This window comes from Triturus cristatus, chromosome 8 (genome assembly GCF_964204655.1).
Source record: "Triturus cristatus chromosome 8, aTriCri1.1, whole genome shotgun sequence".
NCBI classification, from domain to species: domain Eukaryota; kingdom Metazoa; phylum Chordata; class Amphibia; order Caudata; family Salamandridae; genus Triturus; species Triturus cristatus.
This window is the reverse complement of record NC_140591.1, coordinates 1,243,282,127-1,243,307,768: the sequence shown is the minus strand read 5'-3', so window position 1 is coordinate 1,243,307,768 and position 25,642 is coordinate 1,243,282,127. Positions and strand designations below refer to the sequence as shown.

General features: G+C 51.3%; 1 protein-coding gene across 2 annotated transcripts in view; it reads right to left on the bottom strand.

Moving 5' to 3' along the window:
* Positions 1 to 25,642, bottom strand: part of USP9X (ubiquitin specific peptidase 9 X-linked) — a 1,605,828-nt gene that overhangs the window by 1,101,994 nt on the left and 478,192 nt on the right. For both annotated transcript variants that reach the window (XM_085622934.1, XM_085622935.1), the window contains exon 16: positions 13,422 to 13,764. In XM_085622934.1, the coding sequence (XP_085479060.1) occupies positions 13,422 to 13,764 (343 nt within the window). The remainder of the gene's footprint in view (positions 1 to 13,421; positions 13,765 to 25,642) is intronic.

Here is a 25,642-nt window from a genome sequence, read left to right as displayed (position 1 = left end):
GTTTTCAGAAATGTATAGGTTTGCTAGGTTTCCCTAGGTGCCGGCAGGGCTAGGGTACAAAATCTACAGCTAGTCACTTTGCCAAAAAAAGGGTCATTTTTCACTCCAAAACCACGTTGCGTTTTGCGCCGTTTCCTGTCGCGGGCACTAGGCCGACCCGCACAAGTGAGGTACCATTTTTCTCGTAGGACTTTGGGGAACGCGGGGTGGGTGGAAATTTGTGGATCCACGCAGATTCCAGAACTTTCCATCACAGAAATGTGGGGAAAATGTGTTTTTTTTGTCAATTTTTTACGTTTGCAAGGGATTCTGGGTAACAGACCATGGTGGGAGGCAGTCAAGTCACCCCATCCTGGATTCCCCTGGGTGTCTAGTTTTCAGAAATGTATAGGTTTGCTAGGTTTCCCTAGGTGCCGGCAGGGCTAGGGTACAAAATCTACAGCTAGTCACTTTGCCAAAAAAAGGGTCATTTTTCACTCCAAAACCACGTTGCGTTTTGCGCCGTTTCCTGTCGCGGGCACTAGGCCGACCCGCACAAGTCAGGTACCATTTTTCTCGTAGGACTTTGGGGAACGCGGGGTGGGTGGAAATTTGTGGATCCACGCAGATTCCAGAACTTTCCATCACAGAAATGTGGGGAAAATGTGTTTTTTTTTTCAATTTTTTACTTTTGCAAGGGATTCTGGGTAACAGACCATGGTGGGAGGCAGTCAAGTCACCCCATCCTGGATTCCCCTGGGTGTCTAGTTTTCAGAAATGTATAGGTTTGCTAGGTTTCCCTAGGTGCCGGCAGGGCTAGGGTACAAAATCTACAGCTAGTCACTTTGCCAAAAAAAGGGTCATTTTTCACTCCAAAACCACGTTGCGTTTTGCGCCGTTTCCTGTCGCGGGCACTAGGCCGACCCGCACAAGTGAGGTACCATTTTTCTCGTAGGACTTTGGGGAACGCGGGGTGGGTGGAAATTTGTGGATCCACGCAGTTTCCAGAACTTTCCATCACAGAAATGTGGGGAAAATGTGGTTTTTTTTTCAATTTTTTACTTTTGCAAGGGATTCTGGGTAACAGACCATGGTGGGAGGCAGTCAAGTCACCCCATCCTGGATTCCCCTGGGTGTCTAGTTTTCAGAAATGTATAGGTTTGCTAGGTTTCCCTAGGTGCCGGCAGGGCTAGGGTACAAAATCTACAGCTAGTCACTTTGCCAAAAAAAGGGTCATTTTTCACTCCAAAACCACGTTGCGTTTTGCGCCGTTTCCTGTCGCGGGCACTAGGCCGACCCGCACAAGTGAGGTACCATTTTTCTCGTAGGACTTTGGGGAACGCGGGGTGGGTGGAAATTTGTGGATCCACGCAGATTCCAGAACTTTCCATCACAGAAATGTGGGGAAAATGTGTTTTTTTTGTCAATTTTTTACGTTTGCAAGGGATTCTGGGTAACAGACCATGGTGGGAGGCAGTCAAGTCACCCCATCCTGGATTCCCCTGGGTGTCTAGTTTTCAGAAATGTATAGGTTTGCTAGGTTTCCCTAGGTGCCGGCAGGGCTAGGGTTCAAAAACTACAGCTAGACTCTTTGCAAAAAAAGTGTAAATTTTCAGTGTGAAAATGTGGTGTGTTCACCTTAGGTTTTGAGCCACTTCCTGTCGTGGGCACTATGCCTACCCACACAAGTGAGGTACCATTTTTCTCGGGAGACTTAGGGTAGTTCAGATTTGTAAAGCAACTGTTATTACCTGTTGATTTTTGATGCATTTCTCCCTTCCAAATGAAAGACATTGTGTAAAAAAAAAGTCATTTTGAAAAATGACCAATAATTGTCATGCAAATATGAGTATTCCCAATTTCGAAAATGTGCAAATATGCACTGTTTCTAAACTCTGTAATTTGTTCCCATTTCAGAAATACATAGGTGACTTTCATACCGATTTTTCCAAGTATACATTTTCCCACAATAATTGCTATATACCCGGACCAAAAAAAAAAAACATTACAAAATGCTGCTCATTTTTCTACTCTGGGTTCGTTGGGCTCTTGATGAACCTACAAGTCCTATATGTCCCCACAACCAGGAAGGTCTACCGGATGTAACGGTACATTGCTTTCAAAGAGATGTCATAATTCGAAGAAGTTACAGGTAAAAACGTTGACTCAAGAGGCTGCTTTTTTCAACAAATGTTTAATTTCTCCTATATTTGCCTGTAAATTTCTATAAAGAAACCTTGATGGATCTACGCAAATGACCCCTTGCTGAATTCAGAATTTTGTCTACTTTTCAAAAATGTATAGCTTTCCAGGATCCATTATTGTTTTGTTACCCTTTTCTACCGTTAACTGGAAGGAGGTTGAAAGCACAAAAAATAGCAAAAATAGGGTATGTCCCAGAAAAATGCCAAAACTGTGTAAAAAATGTTGGTTTTCTAACAAAAGTCTGTCATTCCCTAAAAGCTGGAGAAATTGTGATTTCAGCCCCACAAACCCTTTTTTGATACCATTTGCAGAGAAAAACCCAGAAGCTTTCATTTGCAGCCCGTTTTTCACATTTTTCACAAAAAAAAAAAAAAATTGCTGTATTTTGACTAATTTCTGTGACCCCTCTAGGAGAATCCACAAACCCTGGGTACCTTTAGAATCCCCAAGATGTTGGAAGAAAAGGACGCAAATTTGGCGTGGATACCTAATGTGGTCAAAAAGTTACAGGGGCCTAAGCGCGCACTACCTCAAATAGCCCAAAAAGGGCTTAGCACAGGAGGGGAAAAGGCCTAGCAGCGAAGGGGTTAATGTATTCCTCAATTGTAGCTTTTGAACCTTGCCATATCATTAGCATGTCATCAATGTATCTTCCCAGATTATGCTGCTATTAAATGATTCAAATTTCTCATTCTAAAGCCAATACTTCTCAACCTCCCCCATAAGGATACAAGCATATGCTGGAGCAAATTTGGCCCCCCATCGATGTCCCTTGTTGCTGTAGGTATATATTACCATTAAAAGCGAAGAAATTATTAATCGTGGGCGTGGTTTGCGAAGTAGCGCTACGCGTAGCTACGCGAAGTGCACTTAGCACTACGCGCGCTACACGTAGCTACGCAAACTGCGTAGTGCACTGTGCAAAATGCTGTTTGCACTGACTGCACAGTGCCGGATGCTTGTCCGCACTGTGCAATCAGTGCAAACTGCATCTTGCACAGTGCAAGCGGTCGTTTTCTGCCGCTCGAGTAGATTTCTACTCGAGCGGCAGCTTTCTCAACGCGGACTGGTGGTTTCTCATCGCGAGCGGTCGCGAGCATACGCGACCACTCGCAATGAGAAACCTGACCTCCCCGCGTTGAGAAGCTCGCCGGGAGATTAATTTTCCATGCTTGCGATCAGCAACTTGATGTTGCTGATCGCGAACGAGGAAAAAGTCTTGCCGGGATGTCATTTTGCTTGCTCGCGGTCACCAACTTGACGTTGAGGACTGCGAGCAAGCAAAAAATGACCACTACGCTACGCTCATTTGCACTGTACTACGTTCAATTTGCGTAGTGCGAAGTAGCGCAAACTACGCGAGCGTAGCGTAGTGCTTTGCCCAGGCTTAGAAATTATTCATCATACAAAATTCAAGCATTTCTAGGATCATCTGTTTCTTTCCAGGAAGTGTACTGCTCTTGTGGCAAGTGCTTTTCTTACTGCTTCTAGACCAACATGGTGTTTGATTTATATATACAGACTAACTACCCCTATTATGGCTAGTATGTGGTCAGGATGCTAAACTATACTGTCCAATTTATGGAGGACATCCTCTTTGTGTCTCGAATGTAAGAAGGAAGATTTTCCATTAAAGGTTGCAATTCGATGTCTATTTATTAACCTAGTCAAGAGATAGAGTTGATGTCTGCTATGATGGGCCTCGCGCCTTGGGGAGGTTGGGTGGGGGGGGGGGGGGGGGGGACGACAGAGGGACCTGGCTTGTGTATTTTGGGGAAAATATAAAGAGTAGCCATCACTGGAAGTTTTGCAACATCTATATATTATTAGCGATGGATATGTTCATTCACTATGAGCACATTCCGCTTTCACATGAGCATGGATAAATGATTAGGAGCACGAGTACAAATTCTTCACAGTTTGCTGTGATTTAACTTACAGTGTGTGGCACTTTACATTAACATGTTTCATTTTATTAGATAATCCATCAAACACGTTTTGTTACCTCTAGACTTGATTTGTGGGTTCAGAAGCCTTGGAGAAGGACGAAAGAGCAATTATGAAGGTAGAGGGTTTTTGTTCAGTGGTATGGGACAAAGAATGTTTAACTCCTAATTTGGATCCAGAACTTATATAAGCTGGGAAGGGATGTAAAGTCAATGTAAAGACACCCTCTTAGACATACAGGTCCCGCAGGCCTATAATATTTTGTTTGAAAAAGTTTATCTTAAAGCAAATAATTTGGATAGTTTTCTTCTGTGAGGTTGGTCCTTGAGAGTTATACGTTTTTAAGAAATGCTAACGCTGGTCTTATCCCTGAAACACTGAAAGCAGTTCGTAATTAAACTTGAGGGACCCCGCCTCCAAAGTACATGGAGGCCTCCCCCGCTCAGGACCCGGTCCGAATCTCTCAGACCAGGGGCCCGACACCTGTGCACAGTGAAGGAGGGGGGCCCCCCTGGAGCTCAGGGCTAGTTTTACGCCACTTGTATGTGGCAACTTACATGGCTGCTGATGAGACTAAGTGTTCTAGGCATAGAGTTTTTTGTGCTAATTTATATGGCAGAGCGGGAGGAGGTGGCAACCTCTCAGCTGTGGATTTTTGATGATCCAATGATATCAGGGCAAAGTGTGCATCGTGGATATCAGACTCTTACAGGTTTCTTTCCTCGAGGAAGCAGGGGCAGGAATAGATCATTTAGACGCAGAGTCCAAAAACAGGTGCTGCTCAAGTGGAGTATGGGGACCATTTCTCCAACTGAAAAGAAGGAGAAAGATTAAGGAATTAACTCAAAAATTGGTTGTAAAGATCTTTGGATGTTAGGGTAATACAAACAGTATAGGGTTATGTCAGAGTTCAAGACAGAACTTAGCAAGTAAAGGAAACAAGAGCATGGCAGTTTCAAGAAGATTGCAGGAACAGGGAAATGGAGAAGTGAATCAAATGCTGGGGAAAAATGCAATTTTGAGAGTGGGGGGGAAGAGGAGAGAGGTGATGTAAGCAATCTGTTTTTCATTAACAAGAAAAAAAAGACAGGGGTGTGGCTTAGCAAGCCAACATGGCGGATGTATGCTAAGTGAGCTCCGTCCAGCCCACCGAATATCCGTTGAATATCCGGACTCTCCCAACTTCTGGGATTCCATCGTGACGGCCTAGCGGTTCTGCATTGCCCCTACCTTCACCCGAGGGGTTTTGGTGAGCCCACGGCGATCTTTGGCGGCACGATCGACTCACGCCTGGGGTGAGGCCTGGCGGACGCTGGTGAGGCTGCGGGGTCGCGCAGAAGGCCATCGGAGGTGGCTGGAAGACGTGCAGCCACTTGGGCCCGCCACTGGTGTATGGACTAGATCCGAGAGCCCTGGTATCAGCAGAGGGCTCGGATACTTGGCGGGGTGTTGAGCGCTGCTCCGCAGAGCGGACTGGGACGCGTTTTGAAGAAGAGACCCGGCAGCCGGATCGGGCCGCGCAGGTGAGGCGAGGGCCGCGGCCCGTGACTGGTTCTCCCTGGCGATGAGGGCTGACTGAGGAGGTTGAACCTAGTGGCCGGGGCTGCGCGCTTGGTGTCCGAGGTGCCCCCCCCCTCTTCCTGGCATAGTATTGGGGATCGGCGGTGCAGTCGGACCACGAGGAAGGTGGATGGGAGGCCTGCCTTCTGCTCTAGCCCGCCCCCCCCCCCTGCTGAACTATCCCGGGGTCATTGGGGCTCTCACGTCAGCGGTCGATCAAGGTGCTCCCTCCCTCTTCCTAATAGCTCGGTGGGGAATCGGCGGCATAGTCGGGCCGCGGGGGTAGTGCTTTGGCGGGTCAGTGTCTGCCTCCATCCCTCCCCCATCTCAGGTCGTCGGGGGTGCCCGCGCAGGCGGTCGCCTGGCTAGCGGACGGCTGACTTGCATCTACGGGTGCTCTCCCCCCCCCTTTTCTTTTTGTGTGGTGTTGTAGTGGGGGACTGGCGGCGCAATCAAGCCGCGAGGGGGGGGGGGGGGGGGGGGTGGGGGCTGAGAGGCCCGCTGTCCGATTCTCTGCCCCCCCCCCTTCCGAGCTGACCCGGGATCACTGGGGGCGCCCACATCGGCGGTCTGTCGGGCCACTTGGGCCTGCATCTGGCCCCTGGGGGTAGTGACTGCTGCTGCTCGTGGAGGGACCGCATGGCGGGGGTGAGTGCGGGCCTCACCAGTTAATCTACAGGAACATCGCCCCGACGGACAGGCAGACCACGCACACGTGACCAGGAGCCTCTGGTGAGGTGGGCCCCTGGGTGGTCTTGTTGGCCCAGCAGTTTTGTGACGCCTGTTGGTTGGTGCCCACTCGGCGGTCTGGTCGGACTGCGAGTACTGGTGGTTTCTGCGTCTGCGCTCTGCCCGGCTCTTCCTGGGTTTGCGTGGGGTCTTCAGGGACAGCCATGAAGAGGGGCCAAGGAGGTAGCGGCTCAACCAAGTAGAGCCCCATTGATAAGTTCACTGGCCCGGGACAGCGGCTGGGGCCTCCGGTGGTCAATTGGGAGCCGTACCAGACAATGCGGCCCTCATGGCTGCTATTACCCAATCCAGGCACATGTTTGATGCAAAAATCGGGGCAGTTTTTGCCGACGTCACGCTGCTGCGACAGGATCAGCGCTACGCAGTGTCCCGTATCACTGAGGCTGAGTCCCGGATCTCTGGGGTGGAAGATGACGTCACTGTGTTGAAACAGAAGGTTGCTAAGATGGAGACTGTTCAAAAGGGCCTTGCGCTCAGAGTTGAGGATGCGGAGGGGAGGGCTCGACGCAACAACCTCCGATTTGTTGGGTTTCCGGAGGGCTGTGAAGAGAGCAACATGGAACGATTTCTAACGCAATGGCTGGAGAGCTGGCTTCCCCAAGGCAATGTCCCGGTGTTTTGTTGTGGAACGGGCCCATATGGCGCTCGTGCAGAAACCTCCAGTGGGGGCTCGCCTGCGGCCAGTCATAGCAAAGCTGCTGAACTATCTTGATCGGGATGCTATCCTGAAGCAAGCTCGGGCCAAGGAACCTCTGCACTACAATAATTCACGCATTCTCATTGTTCCTGACTATACGAGCCTAATCCAGCAACAGTGCCAGTCATTCATGGCGCCGAAGGCCCGCCTGAGAGACCTTAAGCTTCCATATGCCCTATTGTATCCGGCGCGCCTGCAGGTGGAATTTCGCTCCCGTACCCACTTCTTCGACACCCCGGAGGTGTTTAAATGGACAGATGAGAAGGTGCGGGTGAGGCCACATATGCCACCTTAAAGAGTCAGATTCCTCATCGAGCGAGGAGGCCCGGAGGGGCCCCCGGGGTCAACAGCAGAAGGGTAACAGACGATCCCGATCCCGACGACGCTCCCAGTCCAGCGGCGCCTCCTCTCGGGTGGGGTGGGGGGGGGGCTCTACCTCGGGGCAACAGGCACTTGAACCCTAATGTACGAAATCAGTGGGGTACTGTGGAGTCGTGGTTGATATTACTATGGGGAGTCACGATGTGGGCTGGCCTCTCCTTCAGGACCGTTCTGGTCGGAGACATGCCCAGAGGACATGGGCTGTGAGTTGGGGATCCATTGGTTGGGGCGGTCTAAATCCCCCCGTTGGGGCCTGGGGACTAGCCCTACAGCGACAGATACTTCAGTGTTTTTGAGATATGGGGTGGGGGGTTTGTTAGGTGGGGGTGGTTTTAGTTTTCAAGTCGCACGTTCGCTAGACGCTTGCTGCACCATACACATGCATTACCACAGCTCACTATCCGCATTATGGGAGGATGCGCCCCCCCATGGCTAGAGTGTCAGATGATGGCCGGGTGACCCCGGGCTGTCTCTGCATTATCAGTTGCAATGTGCGTGGGGCTCGGGATAAAATTAAACGCTGGGCAATACTCCACCAGGGAAAGAGGGTTAAGGCCGATGTTCTCATGCTGCAGGAAACACAACTTCTGGGCACGAAGGCCCTTTGCTTGCAACGCTATGGGTTCCAACAGGTATTCCACGCTGGGTTTACAAGGGGTTCGCGATTCTAGTGCACCGTAGTGTTCCCTATGTACACCTACAACAGTGGACTGACACGCAGGGGCGCTATCTGTTTATCCGGGGCAGGATCGGGGAAGACTCCTTGATACTAGGCAGTGTATATGCTCCCCCTCCCCTACAATGGAATCCAGTGGAGAAATTGCGTTCCTTGTGGGCTGACATGCCAGATGTGTTATCCGTAGTGGGTGGGGATTGGAATGATGTTATGGACTTGGCCAAGTATAGGACAAGGGTTGGGGGTGGCCCCGGGGGTGGTTTCCCCACGACATTGCATTAGTTGGTGATGGGATTGGACTGGGTTGATGTATAGCGACGTTTTCATGGCGATCAGAGGGAGTTCACATACCTCTCGGCGGTCCATAAATCGCTATCCAGAATAGACTATTTCTTTGTTCTTCGGGTGGCGGTCGATAGAGTGGCGTCGGTGGAGATTTTGCCTCGAAGCCTTTCGGACCACTCTCCGGTGTCTCTTGAGTTATGTACAGACAGGGGGAAGCAACCGTTCCGGTGGCATCTATCAGTGTGGCACTTGCAGAATGAAGAGTATGGGACGCACATGAGTGAAGCCATCGCCCAGTACCTGACGGCTAATGAGGGGTCCGTTCCTGGTGCCGCGACGTTGTGGGAGGCGCTGAGGCCTACCTTAAGCGGGGTAGACATTTCCTGGTGCGCGGCGATCCGTAGGAAGCGTAGGGAGGAGCTAACTCGCGTGGAGGCACCTGAGCGCCGGAGTAAGGCGGGAGGGACCAGTATGTGCGGCAATTGCTTCTTGCCCAGCAGACCTGTGCCGCCATATTGATGGACGAAGCACGCCAGGTCTGGTTGGTGACGCGTAGCAGGGTATACCAATGGGGGGGACAAGTCTAGTAAGATGCTGCATCGACTCTGCCAGGGCACATTCCATACCCAGGACCTCCCGGGAATTCTGGACTCAGCAGTGACGCCGATTACGGATCTTTTCGCCATAGCGGAGAGCTTTGCCGCATATTATGCAGATCTTTATGCCCCCCAGGAATGTTTATCAGAGGTCACCATTAATAAGTTCATAGCAGATCTGCCCCCCAAAACGGTGCCGGATGAGGTGCACGACCATTTGGAGGTCCCCTTGACGGAGGAGGAGCTAGGTGTGGCCCTGGGAGAGCTCGATCCCAGAAAGGCACCCGGGCCCAATGGGTTTCTGAGTAAATTCTTCCGTCGCTACAATGTGCTGCTGGCCCCCTATTACCGGGCGGTGGTAAAGGAGGCCCGGGAGAGGGGCTCACTCCCTCCGGATTGGTGGCATGCGGTGGTAGTGGTGTTCCATAAGCCCAGCCAACGCCCAGAAGAACATGCCTTGTATCGCCCCATTTCCCTCTTAAACGTGGAGGCCAAAATCCTGGAGAAGGCATTGGCATCGTCTTCTGCCCCACATCTCTGCTCTTGTACATCCGGATCAGGCGGGGTTTATGCCCCAGAGGGCGACCAGGCACAACATAAGGAGGGCTCATGTGGCGGTGGCGGACATGCGGCAGACGGGAGAGCCGGCGGCGCTTCTCTTGGCAGATATGGAGAGGGCGTTTGATTCCCTGAGCTGGGTTTGACTATTCGCATTGCTGCGGAGACTCAATCCTGGCCCACGCTTCCGGTCTTACATAATGCTCCTATACACGGAGCTAATAGCATCGGTTCGGGTGGCTGGCGCGATCTCCTCCATGTTTTGTATAGGGCGAGGCACAAGGTAGGGGTGCCCCTTGTCTCCATATCTCTTCACCCTAGCCATGGAGCCATTGACGGCGTGGGTTCGCATTGATGTGCAGGTTAGGGGACTTGAATGGGCACCGGGCCTATCCGACAGGATCGCGCTATATGCGGATGATGTCCTTTTTTTTCCTACAGCGGTTGACAGAACGGGGCCGCGGCCTCTGCGCATCATGCAGATCATTGGGGAAACGTCAGGGTTGTATACGAATCCCCGCAAATTCACACTATGGGCCCTGGGTGATCGAACGAGAGTGGGTGCGTGGGCGTCCTCGGTCCAGTTGGCGGTGGGGGGCTTGAAGTACTTAGGGGTGTTCCATTCCGATGCACCGAACATCGCTTGAGAACGTAATGTGGCTCCGGTGTGGGAGCGAGTTCGTTCAGACCTTAAGTCCTGGTCCCGTATGCCTCTGACTCTGTATGGTAGATCGGCAATCTTCAAGATGGTAGCGCTTCCCCGGCTTCTATACCAGTTACACCCGTACCCGATCCCGTCCAGATGGTTTCGGCTGGTGAATTCTGTGCTTGGGCAATTTCTGTGGGAAGGGGGTAAGATGCGTGTAGCATTGCGCACATGCTTCCTCTCCACTTATTGTGGAGGTCTTGCGTCCTCGGACATTCTCTTGTACTACTAGGCATCGCACCACCTGGTTCTTAATGAGTGGTGGTATGGGGATAGGAGAGACCCGGCGTATGCGCTTGAGCGACAACTCATGGGGCGTCACTCACTACACACACTCCTGTACTCAGCGCCATTGCGGGGTGCGATGCCATCAGTCACACGGGTGGTGTTCCAGATCTGGAGGCAGGCGCTGTGGCGCATGGGTTGGTGGAACATCCTGACTCGGGAGACCCCTCTGTGGAATAATGGGCGCCTGCCCCACCTGGCGGCCCTGCAGGGTTTCCGGGGATGGGTCAACATTGGTATTTCAACCCTGGGGGATGTCATGTGGGGGAACGATACTTAAGCCCTTCCAGGACCTACAGAGGGAATTTCATATGCCACAGTCACAATTCTATTGGTACCTCCAGTTTAGCCACGCACTGTCTTCTAGCCTGGAGGGTCTGAAGTCTCTCCCTGAATTTAGTCCGCAGGAGCCGAAAGTTTTTATGGGGGACTTAAAAGAAAAAAAGATCTCCCGAATATACCAATCCCTGATTACCCCTTGCTCCTCCACACTACAGAAGCTTCGGGGAAACTGGGAGGCGGATGTGGGCACACTGGAGGAGGAGGACTGGACGGAGGCCTTGGCAGCGCCGCGGGGTGCAGCCATAGCAATGAGGCTCCGCCTGATCCAGTTCAAGTATCTCCACAGGGTCTATTTTACTAGAGCAAGACTGTGGCGGGCGGGGTTGATCGCTTCCCCGGAGTGTCTGTGCTGTGGTCGGGAGGAGGGCACTTTTCTGCATACTGTTTGGCAGTGCATATCCTTAGATCGTTTCTGGAGGGGGGTCTTTGCATGTCTTTCGGAAGTAATGGGGTGGGGGCTCCCTTGAACACCGCAGCTGGCCCTGCTTCATGTCATGGAGGGGATAGGGGGGCAATATATACAAATGGCACCTCATGTTGTTAGGGTTTAAACTGGCGAAACAAGACATTGCTAAACAGTGGAAGGCGACGCGGGCCTCCTCGGTGGCTGTATGGAAGAATGGTTTAGACTTTGGCATGGGGTTGGAGCAGCCTATTTTTGTAGCCAGGGGTTGCCCACGCAAGCACTATAAGATCTGGAAACGGTGGGCAGACTATCGGGGCCTATGGTTGGAGCCGCCAGCGGTAGTGGAGACCCATTCACTGGGGTAGATGCTGGAGCTATTCTGGGGCGGGGAGGGGGGTGGGCCGTGGCGGTACATGCTACTAGGGTAGGATTCTTTGTTTGTTCCTCTAGGCTGTGGACAGAACTATGCGGACATGGTGCGATTTCAGGGAGGGTGGGAGTGGGGGGGGTTCTATATCATTCAGCATGCTTTTGTTATGTCGATTGTTTTCATGATTACATAGGTCTGATTCGGCAGATGTCTCTGGTGCGCAGAGCCCTGCGTTGTCTATGCTAATTGACTAAAAAAGTATGTTTTCAACAAACAAAAAAAGAAAAAAAAGACAATGGATGGCGACCTGTTATAAAACTAAGATAACTGAACATTTATGCAACATACAGATATTTCAAGATGAAGGGTATTCACCTTCTCAAGGACGTATTACAGGAAGGAAATTGGTTGGTTAAGCTACATCTAAAAGATGCATGTTTCATAATTCCCATCGTTCAGGGGAGTCAGAAATGTCCACAATTGATACAGAAGGGCCAACCTTTTTTTTTGTTTTAATGTCTTATATGTGGCCGGTCTTCAGCACTCTGGTGCTTTACGAAGGTGGTGAGGCCGGTGATGGTATTTTTGAGACAGAGGGTTTACATCTCATAATATATCTGAACAATATGCTTTTAAAGTGACCGAGCAGGTCGGAATGGGAGGATCATTTGCTAATGACAAGATTAACTCTTGAGTTTGGGTTTCATAGTAAACTTGGACAAGTCAGATCGGTTTCCATTTATTAAAAACTAGTAAGCTAGCATTATGCCTCCTGCCTCTCCTGGGGAGGTGTTTAATTTAGAATGGAAATTTAGGATGTTTATTCTGGAATTTTAAGTTAATAGCTTCAAACTTACTAAGACTATTTATGCATTTGAAGAAACATTTTTATGCTTTTTTGCAGAGAATGTAAACTTTAACCACTGTTCTAATGCCATTGTGTGATCATTTCTAAGTTCTAATGTTTGGATGTCCTTTGAAATGCTGCTGAGTGGTGAACGACATATGTGATGCAGAACGCTAGCCTCCTAGTCTTTAAAAAAAAATCCAGATTCTCGCGTCAATAAAATCTTGTAGAATCTCCATTCACTCTATGCACAGATGAAAATCTAGAAAGGAAGCATTCTCCGAACCTTCCCCCCTCTTTAGTTGGCTAGCAGATCAAACAAGGAGTTGAAAGCAAATAGTTAAACATCTGCATTCCTACAATATTGATGTAACATTTCTACTGAGGATACCCAGCCAGAAGAAGACTGGATAATTCAAGCGTGTCAACCTATTAAAGATTAAATGCTAGGGAAAATAAAGCCAGAAAATGGCAGTTCTGCGTGAAGTACAAGCCCTACTGAATCTGTACCTGCCAAAGAAGAGTACATGTGCTTAATATCCAGACTATACCAGAATTGGGTCTTCTTCACAAATCTCTTGGCATTTAAAAACAGTAGATCAGGGGTCATAATTTCAACAGCACTTACTAGTTTCAAGATGACATTCTACCAAGACTACTTTGTCACAGATCTCAATGCTTTGAGGGAACTGGAAATGAGGAAAGACATTTGCAAATCACAACATCATAAAATGAATCACCACAATTCACTTCTAGAATGGTCTAAACTTTAAAAATGCTGCAGTACAGACTTTTTTGACCAAATGTTGTATAAACACACAACTCACTTACCCTCCAGAGGTAATCTAGACCTATCAACTCCAGGTCATCCATCATGTAGGCTCGTTTTTTGGCTACCAGTTTTCCTTCTCGACAGTTCACAGCTTTAAAAAACCGCTCAAAGCATTTCATTCCATTTTCAGTCAATAAAGAAGGATCAAGTTGCAGCACATTATTTTCAAAGAAGTCCTTGTTTATATCTGGATCCAAGTCAGGCTCATCCCCCATCAGTTTAGAATACCACTTGAAACAGGCTTCACGATCACAAAGGTAAACTGCATTTTCTGCTAGACATTTCCAGATTTGCTTCGCCTGTGGAGCGCAGAGCCAAAGTTGCCCATCTTTTAATAAAAACCTATAATGCCACAAAAACATAAAACAAACATAGGAAAGTGTGCCACAAATAAGGCGCATCTTTACTGAAGCAATCTACAGTTCAATTTTAGAGGATAATCATGCAAGCTAAAAACTATCAATTCTTTATGAGAAAAAAATGCTCTGTACCACAGAATTAACACAGGTAATCTTAAACTGTGTTATTTCTTCATAATATATTTAATGGTAAGAATTGAAATGTTAACAGTAACTACAATATGAAAGATATCATTAACATTCTTGTAGCTATAATAAATTCATAATTTTATACTAGTCACGCATATTTCATTTTCTTTAAAAAGAAAAAAAATGTTTTGCCCAAGAAGAAATTGTTCAACTGCTGACAAAGCTTGCAATTCAATTAATGCTCAACCCAAACTAATAGCCACAATGAATTAAAAAACTATATCAGTTTTAGCAACGTTCTTTTTGATGGAGGCTTCAGCTATAGCAAATTTCTTACTTGAACCTGCTCTCCTGGAGCCAGACTGCGCCTAGAAAATTTCTTTCTAGCAACAGCCAGTCATCAATATCAAGTGGAGTGTAATGCAGTCAACCGCGGGGTTGCAAGGACATCAGAAAAGGTGTCAATGCACCATATAAATGCCATTAGAGATAAAGGGATGACTCATTATAATTAAAAACCAGAATGAAGAGGGGCGTTGCTTGCACCCATTGCAAATGGCCGCAGCTTAGAGGAGCTCCAGAACCCCCGAAGGCCGCAGCTGCAATCCGCACACTGATCCTTGCCCACAGCCTGGCAATAACGGCTGACGCAGCCGTCGGAACTCCAGCGGCATCCGTGGAACGAACCAAAAGACCCGCTGTTGTAACGATAAATGATGTATGGAGCCACTATGCGTTACAACGTGTGTTTATTGCATACAGAGGCCCATGATCCGCTACGGCAGAAGAGCGGGCTTAACTACAAACCCCCTGGTAACTCCCCCCTCTGACATTGACACCACTCCTGGTTGGCCGGGTCCCACACGTGACCCGGCAGACACTAAAGACAGACTGCATCCGTGTTACGGACGCACCCACACGACTAGCGCAAGTGCAACATCTCCTTTTTTCCATAAACAAAAGAACAGTATTCAGTCCATAACATACTCATCATATCGCCTTGGCCTTCTTGCCTCCCTCCTTGGTCTACTATCGGCGTAAGACTGGGAACGTCCTTCAGCACTAGTGCTGCTGACGCTGTGCCCCGCGCCTTCGCGTTCCTGCCCATCCTGGGGCTGAATGGGCTCATTCGTACCTCTTCCTTCACAGCATGCCCCCATGGTGGCACTCTCTCCTTCTCGCCATTCTTGGACACTGTCGTCCCCACATTCATTGCTCTCCGAACTCCCTCTCAATAGTATTTCGGCCTGGCCCTTCTTCAGTTTGACCACATCATCCTTGCTGCGCCAGCCCCGGCCTTCCAAGCATACCGCACCTGGGGTCGCCTCTCGCACTCGCGCTGGTGACCCAAACACAGACTCACCCTTCACCACCTTGTGCGGCTTCCGTACTAAGACCCAATCTCCCTGTTCAATGGCCTTCACCTTCGCCTTATTTGTCGCATCAGCGTACTTTGTCGAACACTCCTGTCTGGACACGATTCTCTCCCTCACCCCCAGCGTCTCATTGCGTATAACCTGGGTGTCCTCACTCACATTGTACGATCTATTGTACTTGGGCGTAAGTTCGTTGGTGCACCGCCTCCCCCTCATGAGGAAAAACGGAGTGTGCCCTGTGACCGTGTTCGGAGTGTTATGGTAAGTGCAGATTTTCTCGGCCAGAACTCCTTCACGTCCATATGAGAAGCTACGGCTTGTTGAACGCCTTCCTTCAGAAATCTGTTAATTCTCTCGACCTGGCCGTTACTCTTGGGACTATACAAGGGCGTTTTCTCTTGCTTGATCCCTAGGGCGGACAGGAAGTCAGTCATCTGCTTTGAAACCAATTGAGTACCGTTGTCAGAGACTAGGATTTTCGGCTGTCCCTCCGATGCAAAGACGTCCTTCAATACCCTTATGACACGTTCCATGGTGACAGCCTGGACAAACTTGAAATGCACCCATTTCGAATAGTAGTCTGTGAGGACAATCAGATGACGGCACTCTTCAGGCAGCATAGAGATTGGGCCTGCAAAGTCTATCGCCAGCTTGCTCCAGGGGCCCGCCGGGATTTCGACCATCTGTAGTTCTCCTTTACTGGTCTTCCAGTGCTTATCCGCCTTCAAGCACTGCTCGCACCTGTCGATGTACTCGCATACCGCGCTGGACACTCCCGGCCACCAATAGTACATTTTAAGGATATTCTTGGTTGCGCTGCTCCCCGGATGCCCCTTGTGCGCGATCCTGATCAATGTCCCCCGCAGGCCTGCCGGCGGAACAAACAAGTCGTGGCGCTTCAGGAATCCGTTCTCGATGGTAAGTTCCTCGCTCACCTGCTGGAAACTCCTCAGATCACTCTGCAAGCTCCGGATAGGAGGCCACTTGGTTGTCACGTATTCCATTACTTTCAAAAGGACGGAGTCTTCTTCCTGACAACGCAGCCATTCGTTCTCCGTGACGGAGCCACTGCACATCACTGTCGCATCCACCAGCGCCACCACGCACTCTGTGTCATCGAGAGACGTCTCCTCCGCACCGCTCACTGGCATTCTGGACAGGCAGTCCGCCCTATAGTTGAGACCACCCTTGATATGTCGGATGGTAAAGTGGTATTCCTGCAATTTGGAGAGCAGCCGCAGAAGCCTTGAGCTCGCTTTCCCGTTTCCACGGCCTTCCCCGTCCATCATGTAGAGCAGTGGCTTGTGGTCCGTGACGATCTCAAAAACCTTGCCCCACAGGTAGTTCTTCAGCTTTTCCACCGCCCATGCACACGCAAGAGTTTCCCTTTCGATGGTGCTGTAGCTCTTCTCCGCGTCGCTGAGCGTGCTAGAGATGAAGGCGATGGTGTTCTCCTTGCGCCCCTGGAACTGACAGAAGACAGCCCCGATGCCCTTGGCACTGGCGTCGACGGTGACCACGTTTCGCAAATCCTTGTCGTAGGGTCGCAGAACCGAGGCCGTGGCAATGGCTGTTTTGACAGACTCGAATGCGGCATCCTGCGCACCTGACCAAACGTACTTCACATTCTTCCGTAGGAGCTGCCGCAGCGGCTCGACCTAGTCAGCGTATCCCTGGACGAACTTGGAATAGTATTCACTGAGACCAAGGAAGGATCGTAGCGCGTCTTTGTCCTCTGGACGCGGAGCATTGCGGATCGCCTGGACCAGGTCGTCTTTCGGTGCTATGCCGTCCTGGGATAGCACATGCCCCAAGTACTCGATCTGGTCTTGCATGAATTTGAACTTGTCCTTGGAGACAGTCATCCCTTTGGCACCTAGGACTTCCAACACTGTGCTCAGCAGCACCAAGTGCTCCTGTTTGCTCCGTGTGTGTAACAGGATGTCGTCTTGAAACGCCTCTACTCCCCGCATCTCACGAAACAACACGTTCATCAACTTCTGAAAGACCCCCGATGCCGAGGCCAGCCCGAAGGGTAACCGGACGTGGCGATAAGCGCCGAATGGAGTAATGAAGGTGGTAAGGCTTCGGGACTCCTTGGTCAAACAGACTTGGTGATAGGCTGTTTTTAAGTCGATTATAGTGAAGTACCGGGACCCAGATGTAGACGACAAAATCTCCTGTATGTTGGGGAGAGGATGACAATTTATCAGAATGTTCTTATTCAGGGATCGGAGGTCAACGCAGAGACGGTTGTCTCCCGTCTTCTTCTTGGAAACCACAATGGCGGAAACCCACTCAGACGCACCGGCCTCCTCAATCACACCTTCCTGTTTGAGTTTGTCCAGGACGGCCTTCACCTCACATCTCACCGACAGGGGCACGGTCCTGACTTTGTGCTTCACTGGTGTGGCACCCTCCTTCAACTGTATGTCATGCACGAAGCCTTTCACACGCCCCACTTCATTCCTAAACACTCCGCCGAACTTGGCTAACACTTCCGGCAGCCCTTCCTGGTCCTCACCCTGGTCCCCATCCACATGCACGTATCCAACCCAATCGTCGCGTAGGACTATGGGATCATCCGCTCCAGGGACCAACATCACCACCAATTTCGCTAGATCCTTCCACCCCACCAAATTTCTGCCCTTCTCGGCCACGTATATCTTCGTGGGAATCGCCCTCCCTTTAAAGGTGAGGGTATCGCGGAAGTACCCCAGCATCTCAATGTCCTGCTCACCAAACGCCTTCGGGTTAACATCCGTCTCATTCAACTGTACGCCATCACCCCAACGTTCAAAAAACACCGTGTCAGAAATTATGGTAATGGGTGAACCCGAATCGGCAGTAAACGGCAACTCCACCGCCCCAATCAGCACCATCCCTATTGGACCTTTCACATGGCCATCCTCCATCTCAATGGACAAGACAATGTTCGCACACATCCCCATATCGTCTTCACTCACAGAACTCACTTCACACTGCGCACATAACTGCGCGCTTTACAGACTGCGGTGAAGTGCCCCACTTTCTTGCACTTCGAGCACGGTTTGCCCAGGGCAGGGCATGATTTGCTATCAGCTAAATGTTCGTGCGAGCCGCATCTAAAGCAGCATAGCGGCTTGCGGTCGCCTGTCTTGGCATGTCCGGCCTTGTCCAAAGTCTTATGGTCCGATCTCTTTCTATCCTGCACATAGAACACGTTGGAGCTAGGGCTACTACTTGCCAATTCTTTAGTAGAGAGAAGCGACCTCTCGATACCTTTCGCAATGTCCGTCACCTCACCGAGTGTAGGGTTCCTGCAGGACAGTAGACGTTCCTGGACCTTTTTGGAGTGACAGTAGAACACCACCTGATCACGGATGTACGTATCGACTCTGTCCTCAAAGCCACCGTCCTGTGCCAGAACACGCAAACATGTGATGTACTCCTCGACGGTCTCACCTTCCGCTTGCTTCCGCAGTGCAAACTTGTGGCGCCCCACCATTATATTGCTTTCCACCGCATACTGCCGCTCGAGACGTTTAACCGCCTCCTGATAGATGTCGAGCGCATCAAGCACCCCTGGCGGGTTCTTGTACCCTGGCAAACTGTCGAAGACTTCCTGGCCAGCCTTCCCCAGCAGTCCGAACAGAAGCGCTTGTTTCCGATCAGCCTCAAACGCCTTCCCATCGATCGACACAATGTAGTTCTCAAAGGCCCGCAACCAGCTCTTCCATTTCATGCATGGCTTACCCGGCTCATCGAGTAAGAGGGGTGGGACGCAGATGTTGTTGCTCTGCGCCATCGTGGCAGCGCACGCCCACGGTACGCTGGAAGACGCACAACACCAACCAGTCGACACCAGACAGGACACTCAGCAGCTGTGGGCAAGTCCGGGCCCGGCGCTGGAGCAGAGGACACTGGCGCAGGGCCCCCAGCAAGAAGTGCAGGCAGGTAGCAGGAGCAGGGTTGCGCAGAGGACACTGTCGCAGGGCCCCCAGCAAGAAGCGCAGGCAGGTAGCAGGAGCAGGGCACACCGTGACTCACGTGGCGTGCAGGGAGGCCGGACAGGCAGGCAGCAGGTGCAGGCACAGCAGACACAGGGGTGTGCTGTATGAACGTGAAGGCGGTCAGACGGCCGCCGCAGGCTCACCGGCTCGGCAGAAGGCACTCACAATGGAGCGCGTGCAGCATGCAACAGAAACGCACGTGGCAGTAGGTGCGACCTGTTGCGAAGGAGCGCGCCCACCAGCAGTAACAGGGCGCTCCGGAATGAAGAACTCCGCTCTCCGCAGGACCGGTAGAGAGATCCGTGAAGCAGGGCAGCCAGCGGGGAAGCGAGCGCGTCCGCTCGTAGGGGGAGGAGGCACAGAAATGTCCAGCCGCCGCCAGCGAAGCAGGAATGCGGTCCGCACGTCAAGGATCGCTCGTGGGCCTCTGCACAATCCCACCCTCGTCGCCATTTGTTGTAACGATAAATGATGTATGGAGCCACTATGCGGTGCAACGTGTGTTTATTGCATACAGAGGCCCACGATCCGCTACGGCAGAAGCGCGGGCTTAACTACAAACCCCCTGGTAACTCCCCCCTCCTGGTTGGCCGGGTCCCACACGTGACCCGGCAGACACTAAAGACAGACTGCGTCCGTGTTACGGACGCACCCACACGACTAGCGCAAGTGCAACACCCGCATCGGCGCGTAGACTGGGAGATTGCGGTGTGCTCGCGGAGCGGCCTGGGACCGCACAATAAGCCGGGGACTCAAGTGCGGGCCGGCCCGGCGGGAGACCCGCGAGATGGACGACAGCGCCGCAACACCGACGCGGCCGGGTCCGGATTGAGGGACGCCTTCTCCCCATCGCGGCACTGGCCCGCTCTGCCACCTAACAAGGTACAGTGCCCCATAAGCGCCTGGCGTCCCCACCGGCTGGCCCGGCAGATTGCACGCTACGGACTGAGCTGCAGCAGAGGGCAACAGCCCACCCTGCGCCTGGACTGACACCATTCTGGGCCTGCGGTGGGAGTGCGGGTGCCCGTCCATCAGCGCCACCGCTCCAGTAAGTAAGGACCGACTGTAGGGAACACAGTGAGGGGGTGGTGAACCCGCGTGAGTCTTCCAGGCGGTGGGATTGCCCAGCCTCCACCCCCATACACCATACACCATACACCATACAATAACAGCGGCAACAAGAGGGAGCCTCTGGGCCTGAGGGAGACCCCGTTCCGAGTGCCAGGTGGACCCGCTGGCAGCAGCCACCACACTGCAGGCGACAAGATCCGCTCAATAACGCCAGGGACTGTCCAAGGCGACATACTACCCGGCCCCCACCCCCATACATCATAGAATGACAGCGGCGGTGGGGGGTGTTTCTGGGCCTGAGAGAGCCCCCGCTCCAAGTGTCCAGCGAACCTGCTGGCAGCAACCACCACACTGCAGGCGACAAGATCCGTGCAATACCACCAGTGACTGTCGAAGGCGACATACTACTCAGACGCAGCTGAGATCGGCCCCCACCTTGGCATCAGTGACACACTATGGCTGGTGAGAAACCAGACAGGCTGCGTGCCAGCTAGAAAGGCGCAGGCAGGCGGAGGTTAATACCACCTGCTGTTTCCTGGTGAACAAAACCCGGTGCTCCCAGTCAAGGCACCATGGGGGGCCGGGGCCAAAGAGGGATCCAACAGAACAGATTGGAAAAATATGCATACTCCAAGGGCGAGTCTACTGACCCGAAGGGGGCTGCAGCGGACGACACAGCAAGTAAAGGCCCCACACCAGCCAATTATATTACCTTGCAAGACATTATGGCTACGCTCAACAAGATCCATGCGTCACTGGAATCCCGCATAGATACAGTCACTACCGAATTGTCCCTCATACGCGCTGACTTTCGCAACCTTAGCTCGCGAGTGACGGAAGCGGAAAAGACGACGACAGACTTAAGCGCAGACACACGTATACTGAAGAACCAAATGAAGCAGCTTGAGTTGAACAACAAACAAATGGCGGCGAAGCTGGACGATTTCAAAGGTCGCTCCCTTCGCAACAACATCCGCATTATAGGTGTGCCGGAGGGAACGGGAGGTCCTTCCATGGATCTATTTGTGGAGGACTTGATTAAGAATCACTTGCAGCCAAAAGGACTCTCCAACTACTTCTCGGTGGAGCGGGCTAACCGCGTTCATGGGGGCAAGCCGCGACCGGGTGCCCCCCTTCAACTTTCGTGACAGGGATCTCATCCTGCAGATGGCAAGGGCGGCACCCCCCCCCCCTAAGGTACCAGCACACGGCGATCTCCTTCTTTCCGGACTACACCGCGTCTGTCGCCAAACAGCGGTGAAATTTCCTGGCCATAAAGCAAGAACTCAAGAGCCGAGACCTCAAATATTCCATGATGTTCCCGGCTAAGTTGAGAGTGGAGGCAGAAGGGAGAACGTGGTTCTTCACCACACCTGAGGTGGCACAGGAATGGCTAGAGGGCTGGCGACGAGTCTCCAGCCGTAATGGCTCCGGACGAGATAAAAACAGCGATAGCCATCCACCGCCAGGGACACAACCTCACGACTGAACGGAATGGGCAACAGCGGTGAGCAGCCAGGCTGCCATACAGCAGACCTCACCCTGAATTCTGGACACTCCCGGAGAAAGGTTTGGTCCCAAGTCGAGTACGACAGCCACGTTCAGACTTAACGATGAAACCCAAGAGGCGACGAACCAGACGAGAGCGCAGTAAATAAACACTAATACAGCAAGACCGAACCCAGTTAATACTGACTGCAGCCGGGCCTCGATATGCGAGACAAAAGTGGTGAAACAAAGACATTCTCCACCCACCTACGAACTCATCATAACAGGCAATTTGGGACATTAATCCCCTGATTCGGCCCATAAACGTGGGCATCTGGTGGACGCTCCTCTCCCCCTACAGATGTGTTGGGTAAAGTGATTTAGGCCCTCTGCAAAGTTGGGGTGGCGGGAAGTTTCTATACCGTCTTGAAGGGGAGCAGGGAGGAGGGAGGGACCCAGGGTTAATAAGGGAAGTTTATTTTGGTTCATTTGATTGTACGGTCATGTTTTCAGGCACACTATCGGCTTATGTAGGCAACTTCACCGGAATTCCACTGTTACCTAGACCGTAAAGTACACACCGTCACTACTCCACATGCTCACTACTCCTGACGCACCTCAACAAGACCGAATGCGCATGCAAGCCCTGCCCATGATTTCCTGGAATGTTAATGGCCTCCTAGACAAGCTGAAACGCGGATTAGTCCTCCAATACCTAAAGCGCAAGGCACCAGCGATAACAATGATACAAGAGACTCACCTGACGGGGACGACATGTAAAGTACTTGACAGATGGGGCTTCAAACTAGCGGTCCACACAGTTCACGACCAGCTCTCGCGGGGTGGGGATTCTCATCAAAAAACAGTACCCAATCATAATCAAAAAGACATATACAGATGACCAGGGCCGGTTCGCGGCACTGACATGCCAATGGGAGAGCCGTTTACTTAATGTAGTCTCCATTTATTTCCCCCCAGCGCTTCACTCAGTGATATACCCGGCGTTAGGAGCGTTCTTGCTACAGCTCCCACAGGGCAATCTAATTATAGGCGGGGATCTCAACGCTACGCTAGACCACACCATCGACCGCACACACACCCGCAACACCAGCATAGGCCACACTCGGCGCTTTCGGACTTCATGGAGACACTGGGCCTCGCCGATGTCTGGAGGCACCGTTACCTGCAGGCGCGCCAATACACATACCACTCGGGCACCCATAACAGCTTCTCTCTAATAGATCACATAATGGCACCGACGGGTGAAATTGCTCACTTCTTGGAGATCTCCCACTTGCCGAGAGGTATCTCCGACCATTCCCCACTTAGTACTAATTACACATGGCAAACAACAACTAAACTTAGAACGTACCCGATTTACCCCGGATATTTGAAAAACCCAGAAATAGCAAAGGGACTATTATTTTCTACAACACACTACTGTGTGAGGCATATAAAACTGTATTCCGGGGGCAGGCAAATTCACTCATAACGCAACACAAGAGAGATAAAACCCAGTGAATGGAGACACTTGAGCGAGAGATAGACGATCTAGAAAAGAATCTGGGACAAGATCCTTCTGACGATGTCACACATAGATTACTGCTCAAAAAACAAGAATACAAAGACCATTTATGGGAAGAAACTAAGTCAAGACTATCGGCAACGCAGCATACAATATATGAAATGGGTGACAAAGCGGGCAAACTGCTGGCCTGGCTTGATAAACGCGAGAAAGCGGACAGATGGGTGGCAGAACTCAGCCTGCCTACGGGAGCTACCACACAGAACCCACAATAGGTAGATCTCCTAGCACACCATTACGAACAAGTCTATGCCTCAGCATATTCACACACACAGGAGGAGTTGGATGACTTTCTCCATGACATCCTTCTTCCTAAACTCGCGGAGGAGGAGTCTCAGCTCCTGGAAGCAAAACTTACGACAGACGAACTGGCCTTAGCAATTAATAAAATTCAGTCTAGGAAGACCCCCGGCCCCAATGGAATCCCCATAGAGTGGTTTAAACGTAACGCTACGACCTTAGCACCCCATCTATTAACAATGTTCGAGGCAGGTCTGGAAGCGGGAGAACTACCACGAGACCAGTGCTTAGCGACTATAGTGGCCATCTGCAAACCCGTGAAACCCCTGAGGGACTGCACCTCCTACAGGCCTATATCCCTGATAAATGCAGAAGCCAAAATCTTGGCCAAAACCTTGGCCAACCGACTCACACCGTATCTTGCCAAATTAATACACCCAGACCAATCGGGCTTCATGCCAGGGAGGAATACGGCCCTAAACCTACGACGCCTCCACGGAGTTATGAGGCGCAGACACACGATACAAAAGGACGCCATTATACTCTCATTGGATGCAAGAATGGCCTTCGATACGGTCGAGTGGCCTTTCCTATTTGCTGTCTTCAAAAAGCTAGGATTTGGCCCCATGTTCTGCTCCTGGATACAACTCCTTACACTAATCCCCTGGCGCATGTGGTGGCGAACGGCCGCATCTCCAGAGAATTTTCACTGCATCGAGGAACACGACAAGGCTGCCCACTATCGCCACTGCTCTTCACCCTTATACTGGAGCCCCTGGCAGCGTGGGTACGGCAAGACCCGCTCATTCGTGGGCTCCGATGGACTGCAGACTATGAAGACCGTATATCGCTGTACACAGAAGATGTTCTCCTATACCTGGCCTCTCCGAGAAGATCCTTGTCGTGCCTCCTAGATTTATGTGAATCCTATGGGAGATTATCAGACTACACAATAAATTGGGCAAAATCCGTGCTCTATCTTCTACATGGCCCCCCACCACGACTGCCAGCTGGCTGCAACGTTAAAATAGTGACAGATCTCTTTAAATACCTAGGGATACATAGAACGCACAGCCCCGAGATATTCACAGCCCTCAATCTACACGCCCCACTGCAACGGCTGCAGCGAGACACTAAGCACTGGCAATCGCTACCGTTAACACACTTAGGTAGGGCGGCGCTCTATAAAATGATGGTGTAGCCACGTTTCTGTACGCCCTCCAAAATACCCCTTTCCGGATTCCCCAATCCTACTTCCGAGCTATAGAAGCAGAGGTCACTAAGCTCCTCTGGGATAACAAGCCAGCTCGCATAGTAATGGTTAAGCTGTGTCGAACATGGCATGATGGTGGCATAGCGCTCCCTAATATCCAGACCTACTATTGGGCAGCCCAACTAACGGTAATAAACAACTGGCTGCATGTCCCTCACACGGACCCAGCTTACGGGCTAGATAGGGTAGGAATGGGAGACGAAGGTCCGTATCGTGCAATCTACGGCAAGCCGCAGGCCCTGCTGGGTCCGACGAAACACACCCTCCAAATATGGCAAACAGTACATAAAAAACTGGGCTGGCACAACAAAATCACACAGGCAACACCACTTTGGGTCACGGACAGACTGGGTAGACTGAGCAAGAGCAAGGGATTCCAACAATGGGATGCTATTGGCATCTCCAAGGTCGGGGACCTCTGGGTATGGGGGAAGATGATTACATTTGATCAACTGCAATCCAAATATGGGATGGCACCAACGGAGCGTTTCCGATATTATCAAATAAGGCACGCCTTAGAGGCAGCAATCCCGCTCCCCACCAACTTACCCGAGGCATCGCCATTAGAAGATAGGTTACTTACGGAACATATGGACAAAAAGGCAATTTCCATGACGCATCGGGAAATCATTAACAACGCACCTGACCCCATGCAAAAGCTCCGTGATAAATGGGTCGCGGAACTGGGAGACCTTGACGATTAAGAC